At 39.6% G+C, this 25,226-nt stretch overlaps 3 protein-coding genes across 4 annotated transcripts; 2 read left to right on the forward strand and 1 right to left on the reverse strand.

Annotated features, from left to right (window-relative positions):
* Nucleotides 1–12,305: 12,305 nt before the first annotated feature.
* Nucleotides 12,306–13,116, forward strand: LOC128728709 (enhancer of rudimentary homolog). Of its 2 annotated transcripts, none has more exons than XM_053822345.1 (3): nt 12,306–12,436; nt 12,607–12,853; nt 12,947–13,116. In XM_053822345.1, the coding sequence occupies exons 2-3, from the start codon at nt 12,665–12,667 to the stop codon at nt 13,067–13,069; spliced, it is 312 nt and encodes a 103-aa protein (XP_053678320.1). In that variant the 5' UTR covers nt 12,306–12,436; nt 12,607–12,664; the 3' UTR covers nt 13,070–13,116. The 2 variants fall into 2 exon arrangements, with proteins under 2 accessions (XP_053678320.1, XP_053678319.1); XM_053822344.1 differs by having other exon boundaries at nt 12,307–12,436; nt 12,615–12,853.
* A 2,400-nt stretch (nt 13,117–15,516) lies between these two features.
* LOC128728771 (enhancer of rudimentary homolog) lies at nt 15,517–16,018 on the forward strand. Its single transcript, XM_053822417.1, has 2 exons — nt 15,517–15,712; nt 15,807–16,018. Exons 1-2 carry the CDS (start codon nt 15,524–15,526, stop codon nt 15,927–15,929), a joined length of 312 nt encoding a protein of 103 aa, XP_053678392.1. The 5' UTR covers nt 15,517–15,523; the 3' UTR covers nt 15,930–16,018.
* Nucleotides 16,019–21,167: 5,149 nt separating this feature from the next.
* Nucleotides 21,168–24,186, reverse strand: LOC128728744 (protein MAK16 homolog). Its single transcript, XM_053822388.1, has 3 exons — nt 24,172–24,186; nt 23,282–24,082; nt 21,168–21,467 (listed from the first exon to the last, which is right to left on the reverse strand). Exons 1-3 carry the CDS (start codon nt 24,184–24,186, stop codon nt 21,276–21,278), a joined length of 1,008 nt encoding a protein of 335 aa, XP_053678363.1. The 3' UTR covers nt 21,168–21,275.
* Between the last annotated feature and the right edge of the window lie 1,040 nt (nt 24,187–25,226).

Genomic DNA, 25,226 nt, shown 5'->3' on the forward strand with positions numbered 1-25,226 from the left:
ATCCATCGAAACGCATTATAATAATGAAAAAGTAGTGAGCTTTGGCGTCTATTATTTAGCCTGGAGCGAAAGCGATACAGAGGTATCGAGAATATCGAGGAATCGATGTGGGCTTTTATTTTCAACGGAGCTTAACAGTTTGAGAGGTTTGGCAAATGAGCTTAACAATTCCTAAATTGTATTTCACAATAACTCTTTCAGTATAATTGTTTCGCAATAACTCTCGATCCTCAGCTGAAATCAAACTAATGCATGGTGCATAACATTAAGAGGAATCGTAAACCAGTTGATTGTCTGATGCTGGTGTTTTTGAACAATATGTTTGACTACAACAATAATAGACTGAGTTAACAAGCTACAATATAGGACACAGCTATTGTCTGGTATGTCCGAGATTCAGTAGAATTGTCAATGAAAATTATTTTCATGGAAAACAATCGTTCATCGTTTATCCTTCTGTGAAACAAACAGCATAATTTAATCAATTTTTGAAGTTCCACTATTTAATAATGCCACATAATTTAGGCCAGAGAAACGACGTATTAATAATTTTTCAATATTGAATTTGAAAAGCGTCAAATGGTAGCACTTTTCATATGGCCTGTATCTTTAATTTCCATTATTTGATCATCAATTTATTCATTTATTTACTTCTCGTTTACATTGTAGAGATAAAATCACGACCGTATTTTTCATTTCAGAGATGATATTAAATTTTTATCATTTTTCTATCAATGTTTCTTTTTGGGGCAACACTGTGATATGTAACAAAACCTCTTCCAAAACCTGATAAATGTTTAAGCATTTGTTGAGGCGCCAAAATCAGATTAGTTTATAATTTGAATATGTTCAAAAACCATCAAAGTAAGTAACGTGTATAATTGGTGCTGGTAAGGAACGTTCTGTTACATGTTCAGCTGCGACGGCACGTCAACATATTCACATGAATCGCAGTTCTGTTGCATAAATTATAATTGACAGGACGAGTGAAAGTGATGAGTAAATTTACGCGAGTAGAGTTTCGTGTTTAGATCCAAATATCTTCAGATATTTAATTCATTATCTCAATTGTATAACTCTATCTTTGTTATAGATGCTATACATACATTTTTTTTCATACTACTCTATATTTTTAATAAAACACTGATTGCAACTGCAAAATTATAATATGTTAAAATCAGTAGTACTGAATAGGCCTACATTTCAACATGTCGTTACTTTTTATTATCAATTTCAATTATTTCAAATTTTATTATAGATCAATTATCTTCCCATTTTTTCTGTTTGAAAAAAGCTCCGAAGCTTTAGAATCTCACCCTCTAACTTATGCTGCTCATGACGTCAAAAACCTGTTTTCATTCGTAAACATTCATCTTACATATATTAAGAGCATCATTTTCATCTGTAGCATGTGTTACATTGAGATATGCTTAAAAATGAAAATGATCGGCGCTATAAAAGACGTTCTAGTAGAAATAGAAAGATACGATTAGCTACATGCTAATCGAGTGGCATACGACACATGTTTGGCTTCGTGCACGAGTTACCTAGGATTCAATGTAATTTAGCTGTACATTCTTCAATTAAATTTGATGGTATATCTCAACAAATACTGTCATTAATAATCAGCTACAAAAGAGGCTCTATCAGGCATCACTTGTGTCATTAATTGCAGCACCTTTTTACGGATCGATTCAAACAAATTGTTGATTTAGACAATCAACTGAACTAATGGCAAATGATTGTCTTAATGTTATGCACCATGCATTAGTTCGATTTCAACTGAAGATCGAGAGTTATGTTTGTTGTAAATGATTATTAATTATTTTTTGATTGTCTTGATTCATCCACTTTAAAAATTGTTAAACTCATGAATTTGTTAAGCTCATTTGCCAAACCTCTTAAACTGTTAAGCTCCGTTGAAAATAAAAGCCCACATCGATTCCTCGATATTCTCGATATCTCTGTATCGCTTTCGCTCCAGGCTAAATAATAGACGCCAAAGCTCACTACTTTTTCTTTATTATAATGCGTTTCGATGGATGCGCAATTTTCCTCTATTATTTTAGGGATTTCCTTCGATCTGCGTCATCTATTCCATTGTTATTATCTGCTGTTTTTTCACATTAACATACAATGTTCACCAAACGCTATGATGTACAAGATTGCATGAAGCAGGAACAACATTATTACCACAGACTATTTAAGGGCAAGAATGCTGATCTTAGAAATGTTGATAATAGGGACTCAAAAGTATTGTATCTCTTTGGCCAAATTTAAATATAGATAATAGATAAAAACAACTTGTACTAGTTTAGCCGGCTTTATAACTTTGTTTTTGCCGTTCTGTGTGCGTGTGCATTCCGTGTGGCCGGGAAATCCACTTCTCGTACAACCACCTGTTCGACACTGGGACCAATCGCTGCTAGGATGGCTTTTCTCGGGATCTGCAACCCTTTATCCCGACACTCTGATTGGTAACTCTGATGGAGGGTGCTGAAAACACGCGTCGCAGTCGGAGCAGTTATTTTTAATGCACAAACGGACAGCTGATGTAACGCCCGCGTCAAGAAAGGCTTTAGGCAAATAGCTACCCATTCGCGGAGAGTTGAATCCAATCACTAAAAGTATGACGGCTTTCTGCCCCTGACGCTGTCTATCGGTGATATAGCTTGGGGGATAAGTTAACAATGATTAGTCGCGATTCCCGACCGGCGTGCCGAGTCCCCAAGGAACGCCACCCACGGCTGGCTGGATTGGAGGACGTTCTCCCTCAGGATGCTTTATGCAACGCATTCGCCGACGCTGCAGTGAAGCGGCATGCTTCATCGAGGGCAGTCGAAGAGTGATAGTTTGTTCAGGCTATCGGTGCGTGCGTGTCCTCTGACAACGCTTCCAAGAACTGTGCTATACTAGTTTTAGTTCTAGTTCTAGACATGAATTTTTCTAGTTACGCATGCATATTTTAGGAGGAAATAATGATGAAAATATTCGTTAAAGTTCAATAATAGTGGCTAATTTCAACAACAGTAGTTGCGTCACTAAAGAAGAAGAAGAAGAAGAAGACATACGTCTTTGAAACCCACAATGTAATTTGTATTTTAAAACTGAGTTGCGTAAGTTTGAGTTTTGAAATAACTGATTTATTCTTAAATGTTAATCCATGGTTATGCATGAAAAAATAAGTGTTGTATTATTTGAAACAAACATCCGGAAGCATGACCAAAGAGTTATTTGAAAATGTTGCTTTATGCCACACTTTGCAACGAATTGTTGGATGTTGTGCAAACTCATTCCCCATTGTTAACAACTTCATCAAGCGCACCGTCACGTTCGGTAATATTTTTATTAAATAACTACTCGATCGTACTTCTCATGAGAAGGATCCGTCTACTGATCACGGGTTTGAAATAGACTTCAAATTGGAGAGACGATCATGAGCATGAATCACGCGCGTGTGCTGTAAAAGCTGTAACAACCCCTGCAACCCCTTCAACACTCGTTTACATTCAAAATTCAAACAAATTGATGAAAAGCAGAGGTTAGTCATAAAATAAGAAATCCCTCGCAACCAAACGGTTCACTCGCTTCACGTGTGTGTTAAAGAAAACGAGACCTAAGACCGATAGGCTCATGAAAATAGCCGTTGTTTTCGAGTCCCGCCTGCAAGCAATTGTAAGCATGTACAAGAAAATAACTCCTCCGACAGTCAACCCCGAGTCCGATGGCGAGACACAATCGAACACTTATTTTTAGTGCACCCTTGCAAACGCCCAGGCACCAGGCTGAGAAACGCGACATTATACTTGCTTCCACCTTCCAGCTCGTGTTGGAAATGGCGTAAAAGGTCCACTCGCGCGAACGTCATCTTTGGTCTCATCACCGAGTGTTGCTGTTGCGAAATCGGGCGATGTTCGCACACGGGTTTAGAAATAATGCAAAACAGCTGCGCCAGCGGTCGGTCTTGGCATGGTCTTGGGCTGGGTTCGCGTCATACTTGTGGTGACCATCACACTCGCTACCGTTGAGTTCGATGATTTGCGCAAAATCAATACCCGACGTTGTTTTCCGACCGTACTCGCAATAGTTGCGATTTCGAACCATGGACTCTGAGACACTACGGGATGGAAGCGAAGTGTTGGACACGATGGATATAAGCACCATATAACTAAAATGCTTTAGTAAGGTTTTATTCAAATTTTAATCACAAATAAGATTTGTAAACAAGTAGATAAATCATTTTTTAGAGATTTATTGTGACTGTTGTTTGTACATCACTTGATCGTCTGTAATTTATTGAACATTTATTTTTAAACATTTTAGGTTATAAAACCAGAAAAATGGCAGACGTGATTTAATTTCATATGTATCGATAACTTTCATAATTCGATTTTTTTAACACCGTTTAAGCATCTTATCAACGGAATAAAAAATATTCAATTGAAGAATATATGACGTATGGAATATGAAGAGATTAAAATGCATTCAATGACATAATGGATTAAGTATCTCACTGCATTAAGATACCGTGTAACGAAAGTATTTTTTTCAGTTTTGTTTTGTATGTATCATTTTCAAACAGGCAACAATTAAAACTGTCCGACAAATTTAAGCCATGGTACTACTCTAACAGGTTAACACTTACATAAATAAAATTTTTATGCTAAGAAATTAATGTCAATAGGAGATGCACCATTTTTGAATTTATATTTCAATATAAAAGCGCAAATGCAGCATCAAAGAGCTACAGTTGTTCCAAACAGGAGCAATTAGCCATTGCACTGACAATTGACCTACCACAAGTTTTACCACATCATCACACGCAACACGCAAAAGATTTTCGATGTTATCGGTACAAAATTCACACACTGACTGATAATTGTGCGAAGCTTCGGATCCCAAACCAACCCTGCCGGAACAGCCGTGCATTTCGCGAAAATCTAGAGCCGAGCATAATATCCAGAATCATGCAAAATATTATATTTCATGCTTTCGAACGGTCAATCTGATTTCGATCCTCGGTACAAAGTACTCTCTGATGCGATTGCTCATATTTAAACAGCATTTTTTGGCTGCAAATGCAACGGTTTCCGCAATCCCGATGAAAAACAGCATTTTTCCAATGATACCAGGCTATCAATTGCACCACTGACCGTAAATTCTGATGAACAATGCACTGGAGGCCATTGAATCAACAGGTTGTCAATGTAGGCTTTCCTAACGGCGGCGTGACACTTAATATTATTGTGCATTTTGAGTTTCCTCTCCAAAAACATCCACAAACCGTAAATTATAAAAATTACTTTTTGTGGGTTTTCTCTCTCTCTCTCTCTCTCTCTCTCTCTGCCTTAGAAAATGATATCAGTGCAACTATTAAACAACTCATCATTGCTGATTCCGGGAATGCTAAACAACAACTAGAAAAGCCACAACACATTAACAACTCACAATTTCAAATGCCTAACAAAGTCAATTGTACTCAAATCGTTCGTTAACTTGGATGTTGTAACAAGATAATTTTTAACACTGTATGAATAATTGAGAGTGCGGAACATGAGATACATACAGCCTTTCAAAACATACCAAATTACATACTGATATAGGGTATTAAAAATACTAAAAGCACTTTAATATTATTAAGGAGATTATCAATTTGAAAACTAGCCAAGTTATTGCAAAATTTTAATTATTCAAACTTTCACTAGGTGCATTGAGTAAATTTTTGATAGAAATATGAATTATAAAAATTGACAAACTTTTTCCAAGAAGTCTCTTCATATTCTACATTTCAACATGAACATGGTTATGCTTTTATTGCACGACTCATATTATTAAACAAATTTGCGACGTAAAAATACTAATTCACACCTTCGAATCCATTATTTCAAACATTGAAAATGAATGCTATAAAAATCGGAACAAATCGTAGTTAACAGATAGCTGTTTATCACCCTTCATGACGAATTGCTCAATTCTGTTCAAAACCATTCTTGTGACACAACTTCATCAAGCATGTATATGAGCGAACAGATGAGTGAAATGCTTCTCCGCTGATTTAGGATCAGATATATGTGAAAAAAGTGAAAAAATGACAAAACATTCAATTAATATGGATGTGTGTTTTTTCACAAACATTGACACTTTGTAATAAGTAAGATATTATGGCAGCCGTTTTTTTCAGAATAATTTATATTGATATCTATGCTTAATTTTTTTCATCAATCATCACTCACCGATCAATACCAAGATTATTCAAAGATTACTCAAATTTTCACTAGATTTGCTCAATTCTTTTTGCTGTTCAAAAACATAATCTTGGGTACTTCTCTAACAGGTTAACACTTACATAAATAAAACTATTATACTAAGAAATGAATGCCAATAGGAGATGCACCATCCTTTTTGAATTTATATTTCAATATAAAAGCGCAAATGCAGCACCAAAGAGGTACAGTTGTCCAAAACAGGAATAATAAACCATTGCACTGGCAATTGACCTACCACAAGTTTTACCACATCATCACACGCAACACGCATAAACACAATCGGTGTTTCAATGAAATATGGAGCCGAAGGATTTTCGATGTTATCGGTACAAAATTCACACACTGACTGATAATTGTGCGAAGCTTCGGATCCCAAACCAACCCTGCCGGAACAGCCGTGCATTTCGGGAAAATCTAGAGCCGAGAATAATATCCAGAATCATGCAAAATATTATATTTCATGCTTTCGAACGGTCAATCTGATTTCGATCCTCGGTACAAAGTACTCTCTGATGCGATTGCTCATATTTAAACAGCATTTTTTGTGGTAAATTCTGATGAACAATGCACTGGAGGCCATTGAATCAACTGGTTGTGAATGTTGGGTTGATAATTTTGTACATTTTGTGATTCATTACCAAAAGCTCGCGCGCACAAACCGATAATTATAAAATTGTATTTTATGGATATTATCTTCCAGCGCTTCCAAATAATAACAAAATGGGTATTCATCCTCACTGTTTCCGTTAATGCTATACTAAAAACAAAAAAAGCCACCACACACTATCACCATGCAATTTCAATAACTTTAAAGTCAATGTCAATTCTGCAAAAATCGGCATCTTAGATGTGACAGCAAGAGAAAAATCTGAACTCTGAATGAAAAACCTTAGCTCCTAAAAACAGTCTTTCTTACCTGCGATCAATCCCTTCGTCCATGGTGTCACTGTCTGTACTACTGGTACTGCTAACCGCGCGGTAGGCAATCGGGATCACGCTAGAAGAACCGCCAGAGTCGTCCGAGTCCTCGTAATAGATGGAATCAGAGCTCAACGAGACGCGAGTTAGGCTGCAAACATTCTGCTGGCTACCTCGCAACATCGCCGGTATGAGAAACCGCAGCGTCGCTCCATTGCTGTACGGCATCTTGTTATGTGTTTGAACGAGAGATGAAATAAAAGAATGTTAGTATGGGGGTGTCTTGTGAATTTCTGGTGCAGCGAGCACTAAAAGACTGGAATTCTATTGCAAAACAAATTCTGCAACGCCTTGACAATTCATTAGGTAATGGTTGATGAAGGATTCTTCTAAAAAACAAGGAAAAATTTATCACAGCAACACACGCTTAACGTTGTAGATAGTCTGATTGCCTGAAAATCTCTTCTGGATTATGAGTCGTAGTATGAAACATCAAACATCGCCACTTAAACACTCTAAATCACATGTCACATGTGATTCGAAAGCTATGTTCAATTAGAAAAGCGTTCTGAAACGAACTACGCAAAAAATAAACTGGTACTTTCTATTAAAGAACACTTAACATAACTTTGTGATATCAACATTTGGTTCGCTTACAACTTTTTAATGATAAGTAAATAATTTGCGAAGGCAACAACTATTTGAAAAATAAAGTCAACTCAAAGGTACGTGCGATTTTTATGAATTCTGTGGCTACTATTGTTTTGTAACATTGCTTCATAAAACATCCATTCCATATTTAGTCTTTCTGTTGCACTCTCTATTGTTTTACTAAAGTGTTACTGACCATTGTAGCTTGAGGAAAACTTTATTTCAATATGAATCAAAGACATCTTCATAATTGGCAGTTTATGATGACCATATTTCAGCTTAATAAAAGTGTCAAAATAGTTTAATAATATCCTTCATTAGGGCTTCTTTTTATTTGAACCGTTTGACGATTTGATCGATTCGGTGAATCGATGTATCACAATCCCAAGAGAAACTTTGTGCTTTATTTTTTTGTCTTTTATTTTTATATTGCACGGCTATATTGAAGTATCAACTATACTACATCATCAACTGCCATGCCGAATATTAGTAATGACACGATTAAGCGACAAAACCCAAAGATTATAAGCGATAAATTAATTAATTGAACTGCCCATTACAAAACCTAAGTCAGCCTTAATATATCGAAAAAAAACGATACATTTCTTATACAGGCTTTTCTCGGCCATATGTTACTTTGCTCATTAAACATTGTTTTTTTTTCCTATGCCATGACCAGGGCTCTATCATTACGATGAAATCCCATTCTCTAATTTTGATGGAACAACAAGAAAATAATCTTTGAATATAGGCCAAAAAGCCTATGAGATCTATATCATATGTTTAATTATAAAAAAACGAAAGGATATACTCATATTCCTAACAACTTTTTAAATTGACAGAATGTCAAACTTCAAGCATCGGAATTCGATATCTAGAACACTAGTTAAACAAAAGTCAGGATGTATTTTTTTAAATTTTCCCTAGCATCTACTATCCAGCAATGGTTTTCAAAACATATTGACACGCTTAACTTATCTTACACAGACGAGTCACGTTGACACATAGCACGATATAATACATCCAAATCTGTTTGATTTTTTATATAACAAATTGTGAAAAGTTGTTTGTCTTTTGTAACACAATAATAAAACAGGCGCCGTAAAGAATGACCGTGTGTTCATTATTACTTATGCTTAGCTATTGCGAATCACTTTAAATATTATTTAACACATACGAGCGTGCTTACTCAGATTTGCATCGTTTCATTCCGACTCGCATGATTGGAAAAAATAAATATGCTATAAATTCTGATTGCATCGGGTCGCATGTTCAAGAAATATAATTTGTTTTAAATGCACCATGAAATAGACTTAAATGCAACCATGAAATATAGCATTGTAATTAGTTTTTATTGTTTCTCTTGCTCGCTTCGTAACCATCCGCTGGCGGTGACGTTATATCTATGAATAATATCATCCCGACAGCTACGATAATAAAACAATCGCGGAAGCAATCAATACTTTAATTGAATGGTTTGACCCTCAACATCTTGCAAGCGGCTGTAAAATTGGTGACATAAAAAAAACTCATCTAAAGAGGAGGTAAACTAAAGACATGGTAGAGAATTATTAGAGGCGAGTTTCTTTTTTGTGTTGGCACAAGTGATAACCAAATTTATCAGTGTCATATGTTCCAGCGCACACGACATCGTGTACATTCAGGTGGGTGCGTTCCAATTCCTTCCAGATTCTGGTAAACTGTCCAATGGCGCAGAAAGCACACGGAGCGTGTGCTGCTAATGCGTTCACGTGCACCATGGGGATGATGTTCACACCCCCATCGTTGAATGCCATTTACGCAAATGCAGGCCACGTAGCTCAGGAGACATTTCGCACGTTTTAAAATTAGTTCAAGGATTTAAACAAGCGAACAGAGCGCCTCTGAATGCCGAGGGGTATGAAAGAACAAACATAGATTCAAACGCACGCCGATCGTGGCAAGTTATCATAACCAGATGGGAGCATTAAAGGGAAAACATTAGGTAATCAGCATCGACACCAAAAGCCACTCGTGCGATCACACGATCCTTAAACCTTTACAGCCTCTTCTTGCTAGGAACTGCTCATATACGTGAGGTTGAACTAACCTGTTGCCCATCGGAATTAATAGACACCGCCCCATTTGCGATGCCGTGAATTACCGATCGATGACGCATTGTGACCGTCCCTAAAAGAAGGTGACACACTGAATACAGCAATTCGTGTCTTCTTTCTCTGCTCAGAACTCTTACGAGTGCACGAAGAGGTCGGAATAGCGCACTACCGTTGCAGATTGGTCAAAATTCGAGACACACAGGTGAGTTTGCTATCATTTAAGATCGCGTTTCAGATAGAAAAAAATTGTTACGAAAAAAAATCAAAAAAAGACAACGAATTCGCTTTGGGGAAGTTTGCATAATTATGGTTATGGGTAGGTTATAATATGCAAATTTTCACCAGAACCATCGTTCTACCGTGGATTTTAACAGCTTCGGAGTACGGTTGAGTGGAGCCGACTTCCCGTTAACCTTGAATGGTATTTTGAACTCTTCCCATTTTCATCCTTTTTGGTGTTCTACGACGGGGTCCAATCCGGCGTGGGCACTTTTTATGGCCATAATTCGCTCCCCTGCAAGCCCACAGTGCAGCCGGGGGTACTAACACAACAGGAAACCAAGCCAATTAGCTAGCTACCCTTAGGAAAGCAGATTACCTTTGCTGCGGCGAGAATTTCGACGCTGTTCTGAACGACATTCGGCGCTCCGTTTGGATCCGCACGCACAGCCACACACTCACGGCACCAACCACGTGCGGAAAACACGAAGAAAAAAAACCACGATTCGCAGCCTTGTGTCGAAAACCCCCCAAAAAAAAGGCAGAAGAAAAAAACCACCCTCTCCCAAAAAACGCACTGCCGCACACCGAGATGGGGATGGTATTTGTTTTGCTTCCGTCTCTAACCTTAACACACGCGAACTGCGAATGTCAATAAAGCGAAATACGCACAAAACTAAGACCCGCAGCGTGCTGCACAAACAACGCGCGATAACGGGCGGGTTTTTCTTTTATCGTTTTACGCCCGCCGCCCATACGCAAGGGCGCATTTGCGCGAATCGGCTAGATACCGGGGGAGGGCGCACGCGACCGGTTTAGCGTAGGGTTGTCATCGCAATCCCTTTATCTTGCCCTAAGGTTGCGGATTTACGCACACCGGCTGGATTGGGTCACTTTACGAGGGGCGAATTGGTTGATGGAAAGCCGCCTGGAAGTGGCAGGTTGATAGATCGATCGGCGCTTGTGGTTGATCGTGGACGGAAGGAAGTCGATAACTGGCACACATACACACGCACGCGCACACACACACACTTTCATTTAAAAGGGCCACACGGGTAGGACGAACTTGGTGCACTAATTAATGGGCCTCATAATCGCGGCCCACGCCACACTTAAAACGTCGAAAACGCGACCAACAGCGAGCAGCGCACAGCCACGACCCCTGGCGGTCGGTTCGCGATCGTTTGCATGCGTCAACTGGCGGGTGGTTTCGTACGATCCCGATCCCGAGGTAACCATGGTCTGGCTAGGGTAACGCACGTGAGCAGGATGGTAGTCGACGGTAATCAGAGTAGATCGGCAGCATCCTCCACGGTATGCCGGGAGCACAGCAACGAACGGCTGCTAGAAGTAGGTTAGAAAACCCTCTCGCTCTGTTGCGGACCGTTGCCCCGTTGCTTCGTATGGGTGTGGGATTCTTTTCGGGCCACCGCCACCCGGCGTTATGCTGCGCGGTGTGCGAGCGAGATGGCAGGTTCGGGGTTTTCAACCGGCGGTGAAGTCACTGACAGCCCAAACAGCTGCCAGCGCCGATCAGTGGCCGTGACGATCGGTTCTGTTATTTTTATAGTTTGCGGCGTTCGCTTCGTCCGTTTTCTTCACACATTTTCTATGCCGCACGTCGCCATTGTTCCGGTGGTCTTTTCGTGGCCTTTTTTCACGTTCCCCCTTTTCCCTGCTCGGTTGCTATGACATTGACATCTTCTCTTTCCTTCCTTCGCTTTTACACGCTAAGGAAAACCGAGATTATAATACCAGAGTAAATGCTGGTTTATGTGTGTTTCTTTTCATTATGCTTTCGACGTACAATATATCTTATCAATTTCATATGTTTACGAACGATGGAGATGACATAATAAAGGAAAAATTCTAAATATATAGTTAAAATAATCTAAAATATCTCCAAAACTGGAATCGCAAAACAAACGATAATTTTCGATTCACGAACAAAATCAAACGAGTAAAGTAAAAAACTAGTTTGGTCAACTTTTCATTTTCAGCAATTAGCTGTTTGACATGCCTGAATTAAACTATTCCTCAGCGCTACTATTCATCGCCAGAGGGCGCTAATACTGCTTTGCCATTTTAACCTCGTCTGCTGTCATTCAAGAGCAAACAATCGTGTGCGGCGACGGCAACAGCGTTCGTATGATACCGCTAAAGAAAAAAGAACATCTTTGGACCGGTGCAGTAAATAGCTAACAGTTTGTAAACCATAGAAAATTTACTCTACAATCAAGTTACAAGTTCAACTCCTCATCAATCACAACATTTCTTATAGTTAAGGTAAGCTAGCGAATGGCTGACAAAAATTCACATTAACAGCAAAAAATGTAGCATCATAATGTTGTTTATGAGTTTGTATGTTTGTTTCCGGATCTTTTTGGATCAAATTTATAAAGAAATCATAGATATATCCTTGTTATTTGTCGCTTTAGTATTACAGCTGACTTTAGTATTACAGCTTTTTGTAAGTTCTATCCGCATTTGAGCCTTTGTCCTACACTTGTCGAAATGTCGCACACCATTTTGTTGGTGCAACCGGGACAGCACCCAGAAACGCGCACCTACAGCGACTACGAAAGCGTTAACGAATGCATGGAAGGAGTGTGCAAGATTTACGAGGAACAACTGAAGCGACGCAATCCAAACACTCCGACCATAACCTACGACATCAGCCAACTTTTCGATTTCGTCGACCAGGTAAGCAATTCACCAAATTTTTTTATGCCTACCGAACCCGTATTAAATAGAAATCAAAGAAGGCGAAGTAATGGGTAAATCTTCTGTTCGTAGCTCATCGACCTTAGCTGTCTCGTGTATCAAAAATCGACAAACACCTACGCACCATATAATAAGGAATGGATTAAGGAGAAAATCTACGTTCTTTTGCGCCAGGCTGCGGGTACTACCGCGTAATGGTGGATCTTGTAACAATAACAGTTAAATTTCATTCGTCTTAGAGTGGCCAGCATCATAGGATGGCCCGAAGTCGTGGTATCATATCGTAAGAATTCACGAACAATTGTTGATTTTTCTACTGAAGTTGCAATCGTAATGCAACTGTTAGAAAGTTCAACAATAAATATTTTATATGAAATGTGTTCAATATTCGAACTCTATTCGATCAAAGCGGAAATTATGGATGAAATAGGATGAAACTTATATGTTGTGCAATTTACTTCTTAATAATATAAACGAAATGGCAGTTTGAATTGAGCCTCAGCATTAAATACTTTATTTTTTTTTATTAAACACATTTGCTATTTTTAGTTAGGACCTAGAATTTACAACTAAAAGAGATTTTAAAACGATGAAAGATGTAAATTTGTTTCAATTTGAATGTTATGACTCTTCATACAAGGTTGAATTGAATAGTCAAATTTTATACAATGGTCGGTCATTGAATTTTTAAATTTTCAAATTGATTTTGCTAAATTGGTATTTTTGCATTCATTTTGTTGTTAACACAAAAACACTTTTTAATTCGTTTAGTTTCTTTTCACATTTATTACTTCATTCAACATCTTCTCTAAGCTGTTGTAAAACATTTTCCATTGTTCATAATTATCATAACATTTGGGCGGCCTTTGAGTGAAAATGAATATATTTAAACGTAACGCTTTGTAAAAAGCGAACAGACCAACATTTGTGCTGTGATTGAATCAAATCGGTCGTCCTTGTATTTTGAAGGATCTTTTTATTTTAAAAGAGAAGGTCGAATAGTTAACTTGCTCTGCTCCTCTCTGATAAAGGTCTGTAGCTATAAGATTTAAGTGACGAAAAGTGTATGTATCAGTTTTAATTCAACTCGTATTTTTGTACAATTGTTTTCGTTATCTACCCTAGGATACGATATATAGCAGACTTTTTCAGTTTCTATAGAGGTTTGAAAGTTTTCTCACTTTGTGTAGAATCTCATAGAGCATATTCGTGAATATTCTCCCTTTCAAAGGGTAGATATTATATCGAATGCAATCAGCATAATATTCAACAATATATATCCTATGTTTCATAGAGCATATTCGTGAAAATTCTCCCTTTCAATGGTAGATATTATATCGAATGCAATCAGCATAATATTCAACAATATATATCCTATGTTTGGTGTAATTTTGTGGTTCCGAGAGTTTCGACATGACTGCGTAAAAATTTACATATAATATTCAGTTTAATTCAAGAGATAGGATTAGTTCACTTAGCCTATTCTTTTAATGTAGCCAATTTATATACCGAACCTGAATTTCTTGTTTTTAAAAAGTTATTTTTGTATGTATATTACTTTATTAACATTAATAGAAAGTAATAAATCATACAGGAAAATGGAAAGCAATAAATCATACAGAATAGTAAAATAACCTTTGAAATGATTATTAGTAACAAAAGTTTGACAAGCCTGCAAAAAACACATAAAGCTACCGCTATGCTACGTTAGAGGGCAATGCTTGCAAATAATGGTATCGATCGCTGTCAAAGTTGATCTGTCATTGTTGTATTAAGGGTAACAATCGTGAGCGGCTCGGCGGCAACAGCTTTTGTTTGGTACTGCTACACAAAAATAACAAATCTACGATTAATACCGGAGCTTCTTGGTTGCGACGGTAAAACGTTACTTTTAGCTCAGTAGGACACAATAATACTGATATATCCTAAGCAATTGCTTTCGGGTCAATAACACGTGCTTGCATTCCGGACTCCAACGACGTGTTGGAAGCGATCCCAAGCCGCTTGCATAAAGCGGTTCTGAAACCGTTCTTAGGTTAGATTAGGTTAGGTTAGTGCAAACTTTTAAGTATTTACATCCTTAAATGCAAAGCTATGAATCGCGTTATATCTTCAAAACGATATCCTGTTTGCCTAAAAGTCTCTTGCCAAGCGTAATTCTAACACTGCTCTTAAGTAAAATCAGTTATTCAACAAACACGGCCTTACCGCATTCAAATTAAAACATCAGTGGCTATATCATTTAGAGTGAAAAGTCTTTTAAGTGCAAGGTAGTAAAATAAAAAGTTAGGTAAGTAGTTATGATAGTTGATAAAAAAGAAGTAGAAGAAATGAACAATTTTGGACTGGTGCAATAAACAGTCAACAATTTGTAAACCATAGAAACTTCCGCCTACAATCAATATTCACATTCAACTCCTCACCATCAATCCGCATATTTTGTTGAAATTCAGGTGTGCTAAAGAATACAACAGATTTGGCATCATGATGTAGGTTTATGAGTTTGTTGTCGTTCCGAACCTCTTTGGATTAGATTTATGCAATTAAAGATACATCCTTTTCATTTGTTATTTGTTTTTATTGTTTTACTGTATTACAGGCTTTTGTCAGCTCTATCCGCTTTTAAACCTTTGTCCTACACTTGTCGAAATGTCGCACACCATTTTGTTGGTACAACCGGGACAGCACCCAGAAACGCGCACCTACAGCGACTATGAAAGCGTTAACGAATGCATGGAAGGAGTGTGCAAGATTTACGAGGAACAACTGAAGCGACGCAATCCAAACACTCCGACCATAACCTACGACATCAGCCAACTTTTCGATTTCGTCGACCAGGTAAGCAATTCACCAAATTATAATTATGCCTACCGAACCCGTATTAAATAGAAATCAAAGAAGGCGAAGTAATGGGTAAATCTTCTACTCGTAGCTCATCGACCTTAGCTGTCTCGTTTATCAAAAATCGACAAACACCTACGCACCTTATAATAAGGAATGGATTAAGGAGAAAATTTACGTTCTTTTGCGCCAGGCTGCGGGTACTACCGCGTAATGGTAGATCTTGTAACAATAACAGTTAAATTTCATTCGTCTTAGAGTGGCCAACGTCTTGGAATGGCCTGAAGTCGTAGTACCATAACATACGAATTCAAGGAAATAAAGTACAACAAGCACGAATAACAAGGAGTAAATCTACAGGCCTCATTTACCGCCGCGCAATAATGTATGAGCATTCAATATTGTAGCGTGCAGCAATTATATTTCATACTACTTGATCATGCGAGATATCAATACTCGATAAAATTCAAGGATAGACAAAATGCATATTATTGCTAGATATTTCGTTTAACTGTTGGGAAAATAATAAATCATATGTTTATTATCTTCGGGTGGTCCAAGCTAAACGCTATCCATTAAACTAGATTTTATTTACTCCATTCTAATTGCTCTAAAGATTCACCGGTGTTCTAATACGGTGACATCGGCTAGTTGCTCAGGTTTACTGAAAGATCGTATTTTTCTGTTTGATTGCCTTGGGACTGATTTATCCACGTTTAAAACCTTACTGGCCGGTAACATACATGTCCTTCATAGGATAGCTTTCGATTTGAATTTTGATTTCTAATAATGATTTTGCTGAGAAGTTTTTAACTAACGTTTATATCATTCAGTTGATATAAATCACTGCTAGAGGTAGTGAAACATATACGGTCTATTAGCATAAAAGAAATAGCTACACAGTTGACGCGTTATTTCAACTATTGGTAAGTCGTATTATTCACTTCCCGATTTCTGGGAATCCAGTCAGACCCGTGGATGCGTTCGAATCGTGCCGTTGGGGCAGCGAGTATGGGTCGGCTAGGCTCCAGCATTCTTGTACCTACCGAAATCGTTCACCTACTGCTCGACACGGGTTGCTTACGAATGGCTCCAACTCAGTAGATACGGGCAAGCTCGCATCTTATGCACACAACAGGATACTAATAGGACGATGTATTTCGCAGGAAACAGGAAGTAGCGAGCAAAAAGCTAAACTGAAGGAATTCGTTTTAGAATAAGAAACAGCGAACAAACAACTGAAGGAATCAGTTCAGGAAGAATCAGCGGTAAACAAGAACTAACGGACGAAAATATTGATAAACTTCATAATCAATAAAAGGACTCCCATGAAGGACGAAAGAATAAAGAAATAATAAGGCACAGCAATAGTAAGTAAAATGTTCTCACTTGCACTAACCACGCAATAGAAATTAAATTTGTATATAAGAAGATGAACATTTTAATAAAGGAACCACTCTTATCTGGTTTGCGGTAACCCGCGTACTGTACAACTTTACAACGACAGTAATTCATTACCAGTCAAACAACAAAGTCCTAACCGAAATATTTCATTTATTTCAATGGGCGAGAGCAAGAAAAGAAAAAATAATGAAGAGTGTCGGAAATTTGAAGAAGAATGGAGTTTGAAATATTGTTTTGCAAAACAGAAAGATATTTGAACCTTGGAAGATATTTTCACCAAGCTGGTTCAATTTTTTTCGGAACACAATTTAGAATGATAGTCATTCAGATTAGTAATTTGAGTTGTTTGACTGTTGATGGAGGAAAAAATATGAGTGATGTTAAAAAAGGATTGGTTAGGCTAGTAAAAGAGGAGTGCATCAAGCGTTGTACGCTAAATATTTAGATATTAGCTGTGTACTTGATAATACATGAAGCTAATTCATAATTCATAGCTGTCTACTTCCGTAGTTAAAATAGTGAATTTCATTCGATCACACGGTCTGAATCATAGACAGTTTAGAAGCTTGTTGGAAGACAATGAATCAGATTATGCAGATATGCCTTATTATACAGCAGTGAGATGGTTCAGTTGTGGAAAACTTCTAACAAGAATGCTAGAAATAAGAAAGGATGTTACGGAATTTTTAGAAACGAAAGGCAAACCAGAACCGTTGCTACGTGATGAAAACTGCCTATGGAAATTGGCATTTGCAGCAGACAACTCACTTGAATTTACTGTATCTTAAGCTACAAGGACAGGAAAATCTTATTTCTGGCTTATATACTCATATTGAGGCATTCAGAGTGAAACTCAGGTTATTTTTAGAGCAGTTACAGATAATATACTTAACACATTTTCCGGAGTTTCAGTAATTTAAAGGAGAAGCATAGGCAGAATGCCCAGTGGATTATGCATGTGAATTAATAAGTAAAGCAGTTCCGTGAAAAGTTTTCTGAAGTAGACGAAAAGGCTTCAGAAATAATAATTTTTCAAATTCCCTTCGAAGCAATAGTTCTAAATTATCCCAATGAATTGCAGTTGGAGCTCATTGAAATTCAAGCGAATGATAACCTGAAAATTAATTTCAAAGAAGGAGTGATTAAATTATACAATTTACTGCCGAAAAAAGATTTTCCAAACATGAAGGATTTTGCGTGTAAATACATTTCACTGTTCGGAACAACATATTTGTGCGAACAAACATTTCCGCGAATGAAATACGTAAAAAATAATTTGAGATCCAATTTGACGGACAAACAAATAGAATCTATACTGATGATAGGAACGTCGAATTTGAAACCCAAATGGTCCGCAATTACAGCATCCTAGAAACAATGCCATTATTCACATTAGTTTCAGAAGAAATATACAGAAATGTACATATTATATTGAACTTAAATGTTTAAGAAATCAAGACAATGTAAAAGCAATAGACAATGTAACATAAAGAACTGCATTCGTAGTAAGATTTTTAATGTATACTTAATACTTAACAAATATTGTGTGTATAGCTTTGTTGCAGCATATTTAAAAATAATATTTCAATGCAGCCATTTCATTATTTCAAACATTCATTCATTCATTTCTCAAACGCAAATAGACTCGTAATTCGAGAAATTTTTGCGCAAATAGACTCGTTGTATTTATAAAGCAATGAATGTATTAATGATTTTATACCATACAAAAAACAAAGGAAAATATAATCAATTTTCATTTCACTTGAATTTATAAACATATTCGACTTAAATAGCATGTTCGACAACAGAAATGGGTAATATGTGCCGGCCAGTAAAGTGTTAATTAACACACGTTTATAACACGTTGTAACACGTGGTGATTTGATTGTTCTGCAACTATTTTATTGTCACCCTTGCAAACAAGTTATTTCGAGTATCGAGTATTAGATTTAAGTTTCAAATATGTATTACCAGAACGTTTGCGTATCTTGCGATTTGTATTAAACATCTGAAGAGCCTCGAATTATTAAAAAAAATGTAAACCACATGTTCCGGCTTTTCCTCACTCTGCATAGGATGCTAACAGTCTTTATCGAACGATTCCTGTCTCTGGATCTTCTAGTTGGCATGATTTACTAATCGATTACTCCATTTCGCACCAGTGGTCGTGAATTAACATCATGGGAGTAATGTACGTCGATAATATCCTGTCTAAAGTACCTTTCGATAATAAGAACAATTTGGGTTTGGGAATAGGCCTGTTGTGGTGATCTCCTGTTGGTTTAACTATGAAATGTTGATTTAAATACTTCCTTACTACCGACGTGAGTGTTAAATTGACGATCTTTAAATGATGGTCCCTCTTCTGCACATTGATGCTAATCATCGCAAACATCTTGCTTCCGCGACTGATGAAGAACACGCCATTTTATGTTCCTCGTTTCCAATCATTACTCTTACATCCTTGCAAAAGTTTGGCTTGATCGTTCCGGTTCATCAATTCATATTCCGAATCCTAATTCCATGCCGTATGACAGAAAATGCATTTAATCTATTTTCTAGATTCACACATCGTTAAAAATGGACAAAATTGATTAAGGTAAAATTGCTAGGAATGGGCTAGAAGTTGTCGAATCAGCGTAAGAGGCCAACATTCAACCAAGTAAACTGCAGAATCCAATATTTAAATTTATTATTTGGAATTATAATTAACTAGCATGTAGGTCAACTCTTCAAGTCACAATGGATCTTATATCATGTATACAAACAATCTCGCATACAGTTTTACAGCATACTAAAATAAATTGTATGAATACGCCGTTGTAAGATTTCGGGGCCGAAGATAAAATCGGGCGAAGTTCAAAATTATGAAAAAATACTACTGCAGTTGAGGAAAATGCAGCAGGCATATATTTGTATATGCAATCAGGCATAAAAATATATGAAAATCTGTTTTATTCGCTAATAGCAAAAGCTAGAGCTAACAGTAAGTTTAAAACATTTTAAAGATTTCTGTTATTGACTGAGCAATTCTTCACGTGTTCCTGCTTATCAGGTCTTTTGAATCTATTTTCATGAAAATTTCGGCGGCTTTTGCAGCTAATTTGCGAATCCTAATTACTTACCTTTTACCGCAACAGTAGGCTGAAAACTCGTTCGAATTAAGAATTCTCTCGAAGACGCCACATTAACCATTTTCGGGTTGCTCGGCGTAAACGGAGAAGGACCGACGAACCTCAATTCAAATGAATGCATCCTCGATTTTTGACCGATCACGTGGTTTCGCACTGCTATCCATTCGTTTTCCTGCCCCTTACGAGACGAAATAACGAATAATGCCACAAAAACATCCAACATCAACGACATCGACGACCGTCCCAGTAAAGACCCAGCAATATCTCACCAATTGACGTCAGACGGCCAACGACGGGATGAGATCGGTTGCGATAAGCGCGAACTCGCTTGGCGAGCCCACAGGAATTTGTCTAAAACTTTCCGTGGCACCTCAGAATGACCCCTCACACAGGCGGGAATCGAAGCGTGACGTAAAAGCACGCCCAAGGCTCCGCAGAGGGGCGAGAGAAAAAAAAAATAAACCGGTTCGCGAAACCGAACACGAGCCACCAGGCCAGGTTGACATCAGGGCGTCTCAGAACGCACCGGAGCCAGACAAATTAGCGCGCGTAAAAGCGCGGAAATAAAAGTAAACCGTACGGGTGGATGCGATGGGATGATATTGGCCAGTGTAGCTAGTTAGAGAAAAAAAAGCCCCTTATTTGCTTTCAACGAACGAAAATAACCATGCAAAATGCGCGTCATGTTAAAGTTGAATGATTGCGTTTTTTTTTCTATGTTTAATATAATTCTGTACAATATTTGTTGTTGGAATTCATCAGAGAATTCTTCACGATTGAATTGAACGGATATTTTTTAGAGTTTAACATAAATCTTCACTTTACACAAATGTAATACACAATACACGAATTCACGATTGTTCGGGTTTTGGGGACAGTGGACATTCAAAACAGAATTTTGACGTAGAAAAAAAAAACGTAAAACATATAGAATATAGGAAACACCCCGGGGGAGGGGGCATCCAAAAGCGAACCGGAAACCGGAAGGCCATGCAAGGGACCGCTGTAAATGCGAACCAACCTCACTGATGTATGCTACGCCCCGTCGATGGTTGAGCCTCCACTTCATACTCAAGCTCGAGGCGCGATTTACGCAGCTTGCGCGTGGGTGTGCTCTTTTTCGAGCCGGACTTCTTCACGACCGAACTGGCCGGGGAGCTTTTCTCGTCGTTGTCGGCTTTGGGCGGGCGCAGGGACACCTGCGGCACATAATCCTGCGGGTAGAAACGAGAGGGAAAAGAACGACATTGCAAATGCTTGAAGTAAAGGAATGGAAGAAACAAAAAATGTTTGCGAAGGGCAGGTGGGATGCTGCGATGCAACCGACCTGCAAACGAGACGTAATTGCTGCGCTTTCGTGAGTGGGGGGAAGTAACGCAAAAAAAAAACCGGAATTGCAAGTTTCAATGCAACGCCCGCCAGACCCGCAGCTTTAATGATGGTGACGATAATAAATCCGCGACAAGCGTGAGGTTGGGGCTCTGCATCGGTCAAGGGACGATCTGGAAAAAGGGCGGAATCGTGACACGGTGGCCACGATCGAGTGCACGTGCACGGCTTCCTGCCATCACGTGGCACCGGGAGGGTGCTAATAACCGACCGAGTGGTGTACGGGGCGTATTTCACAGCACTCGCAAGAGTCACTTGGTTTAGGTTTTTCACTCGCCACCGGTTGGAACGGCGGGAGGGGGGGGGGGGGGGGGGGGAGCGGAAAGGCCAGAGGGACACGCTTCAGTGCGCGGCTGATGTCTAGCAGGCCGCCGAGCCCGAAAACCCACCAACGGTGGCCACAACTTGTTGCTCTTGAACTTCACACGCGCCACATGTGTGAACAACCGTTCAAGGAAGTTAACTAACTCGCGCCGTTTGAGGTCAAGCGTGTATATGGCAAGCGAAATATGCGGGGGTTCTCGTGGGGGGGGGGGGGAGGAGGAGAGGGATTCAGGTCACGGCCACAATGGCGCAAAGGATCAGGACACACCGCAAGCTTTTCCGGTGCGAAAAATTGCGCTCAACCTTTGCTAACCGCGAGAAGCCAACACTTCCGGGTGGTAATCGGTTTAAGGATCACGGAATGCTAGTGATTAAAGAAAATGATCTACTCTCAACCTTGAAGGGACGCTTTAACACGCTTGTGGCAACAGCAACAACAACAAAAACCGCCAAGGAGATCGTTTGCCGTTAAGTAGCAACATTAAACACAAACAGCGCTTAGGTTAAATTTTTGCTCTTGCTCGCCCAAACATGCCCACTTCTACTTACGGTTGAAAAAATAGCCGGTGCAACGGTTGCACACACGCGCGCCAGCACACATACACAACAAAGGCACACACTCGACACTTGCGGGGTATGTTTTAGTATCTCTCTTTTTTTTCCTATTGTTATTTGTACAGCTCGCCCGGTTTTGGGTAGGGGTTGGATAAAAGCTGGAAAACCCGTCCACAATCGCCTTAACTGTGGGCCGTTTGTAAGCGACAGCCTTTAGATGTAACGCTTTACATCGTTTCGTAGTCTGTCGTAGGGAAAACCCACCCGCGATCGATCGACCCACTGGCACACGAGAGCCGGGTGTATTTCACGGAACAGAGAAACGTACGCCAGTACCGATTGGTACGAGCCGCGCGGTGTGACTGCCACGACGATCAAGCATCGCCAACGTGCGTTACCTTTTTGCACACGTGTGTTACAGCACGCGGCCTCCAGGCGGCTATCGCCGGCAGCGAAACATGACATGAGCGTTACGTTTGCTGGCGCACTTTGGCGGATCTCTCGCGGATCCCGCTGCCCGAGCGCAACTCGCCCTTGCATAGCCCCCTGCGGCTAGAATAGAATGCAGCTGCGATCGGGCACACGTTACGTTAGGGGCCTTCACCGAAGGGCTAAGCGTTCGAGCGAGACAGAGCAAAACAACAACAAAAAACAAAACAAAAAGAGCTCTTGCGCGTTCGCATTTCGCTTCTTCCCTGAACGTCCTACGCTTGAATGTGCTGCTTCCGGATGATGGACGTCCCCTTCGTGCCCTTCTCACCTCCAGGTCGGAATCATCCTGCGACTCGAAGTCACTATCCACATCGACCGGTTCCCGCACACCCGATTCGCTGTCCGCATCCGAATCATCATCCGAGTCGCCTTCCACAAACTCATCCGTCATCTCCAGCTGCCGGCGCAAGGATTCGCTCACACGCGGCTCCTTCTCGTGTTCGCGCTCCTCCTCCTTCTCCTCGTCGTCCGTCGCTTGCGCGTCCATCTCCTCGTCGTCCTCGATCTCCTCTTCGTCGAGCGCCCGGTCGAAGGCCGCCTGCGGGAAGTTGTAGATATCCTCGTACATGCCCATCTTGAGCCGCGTCATCAGCTCCTTCAGGATCGCGTTGTCGATACGGGCCGCCACCAGTGCCTTCTCCTCCCGCCGCCGCTCCCTCCGCTCGACCTTCGTCGCCAGCGGTACCAGCATCTTTTGCCGCCGGAGCTTCAGCTTGCGCATGCGGATTAGATACTGCGTGATCTTCACGAACCGCTGCTTGCATTTGTTCTGCACCCATCGGTCCCAGTACAGCAGGTTCTCTTTGATCTGGTACACCGCCTTGTCGAAGTTGCGCGACAGCTTCACCTTTTCCCAGTGCTTCGATGGGAACGCATTCCGTTCGGCCGTTTTCATGAACAGGTAAATGATGCCCTTTTCCTCGCGCACCGTCGCGTACTGGCTGTTTGCGATCGGGCAGGCCCGGCGCGAACAGAACCCGGTCAGGCTGTACTCATTTCGGCAGAAGTTTTGTGTTTGTGTTTTCACTTGGAACGAACAAAACTGTCTGCTGATGATACTCCAGGTAATCTGGACGATTAGGAACGATCAATGGTGAATATGCGTAAGCAAGGGGTCATACTGCTACGCGACTAGTGCACGCGTGTCGCCTTGCTTACCTCGTCCTGCTGCATGCCTGATTGTAACTTATGCTAACAAACCAGTGCAATTGATGGACGGCTGGAATACTTTCCAGCTCTGTTGATAGAAGCTACTATGCAAAACAAAAACTTATTAAACTAGACCGCGATCGTAAACGTTTGGTTATTGTGAAGCAGCACTTGTTCCGACCATGCGGTCTCGGCTGACTTCTTCTTATTATTATTTGTTTTAAGATGCAGGCACCTTATGTCAAAAAACCAAATAATGGAGTGTTTGAAAAAAAAATAACATAAAATTTAATGTTTTTGTTTTCAATTTCTTCGTTATCAGTCTTCGTAATAAATTTTAATAAAAATTATTAAATGGGAAAAAACTCAATATATACCCCCCCCCCCCCCAAACAATTTTTTTGATAGGACCCTGAAATTTTGACGTATGGAATGGTGACATATATAAACAAATGGGTTAGCTCAAAGGTGTCTTGATTACTTTTATTCAACTAGTAAATAAAATCATATGACCTGCAAAAACATAGAAATCAGTAGAAATTAGTGTAATAACGTTTCTACTCTTTTATTTTAACCAGACGTAATTTTGAGCATGCCTATCAGTATTCAAACAGGTACTTTTTTACAAATCTAGTCTTGTGTCTTTGGGAAACTTTCCATGGCTTTCATGTATTTAAGCCCTCGTCACACAGCATTGGTTGGTTTGCAAACCAATCGATTGTTGGGGGGGGGGTTGGCTTATGCCACATATCAATCCCTCCCCCACCCAACAACCCCTTCACAGCGCAAACAAACCTATTTGCATTCCGATTGGTGGTTGGGTAGAGAGGTTTTTGCAAAATATCAACCCCCCCCTCCCTCCTAATAACTCCACAGACTCAAGAACCTCCCCCGTCTCCCACTTAATTACATATTTACCAAAATATCTGCTGGGGAAAAATTATATTAACGATGAAATTTGTTCGACAGTATCTAACTGTACCATGCAAACAAGACATCTTTGAGCTAACCCATTTGTTTATACATGTCACCAACCATGGGTGACGTTTACATGACAGCACTCA

The sequence above is a fragment of the Anopheles nili genome, chromosome X (assembly GCF_943737925.1).
Source record: "Anopheles nili chromosome X, idAnoNiliSN_F5_01, whole genome shotgun sequence".
Taxonomy (NCBI): Eukaryota; Metazoa; Arthropoda; class Insecta; order Diptera; family Culicidae; genus Anopheles; species Anopheles nili.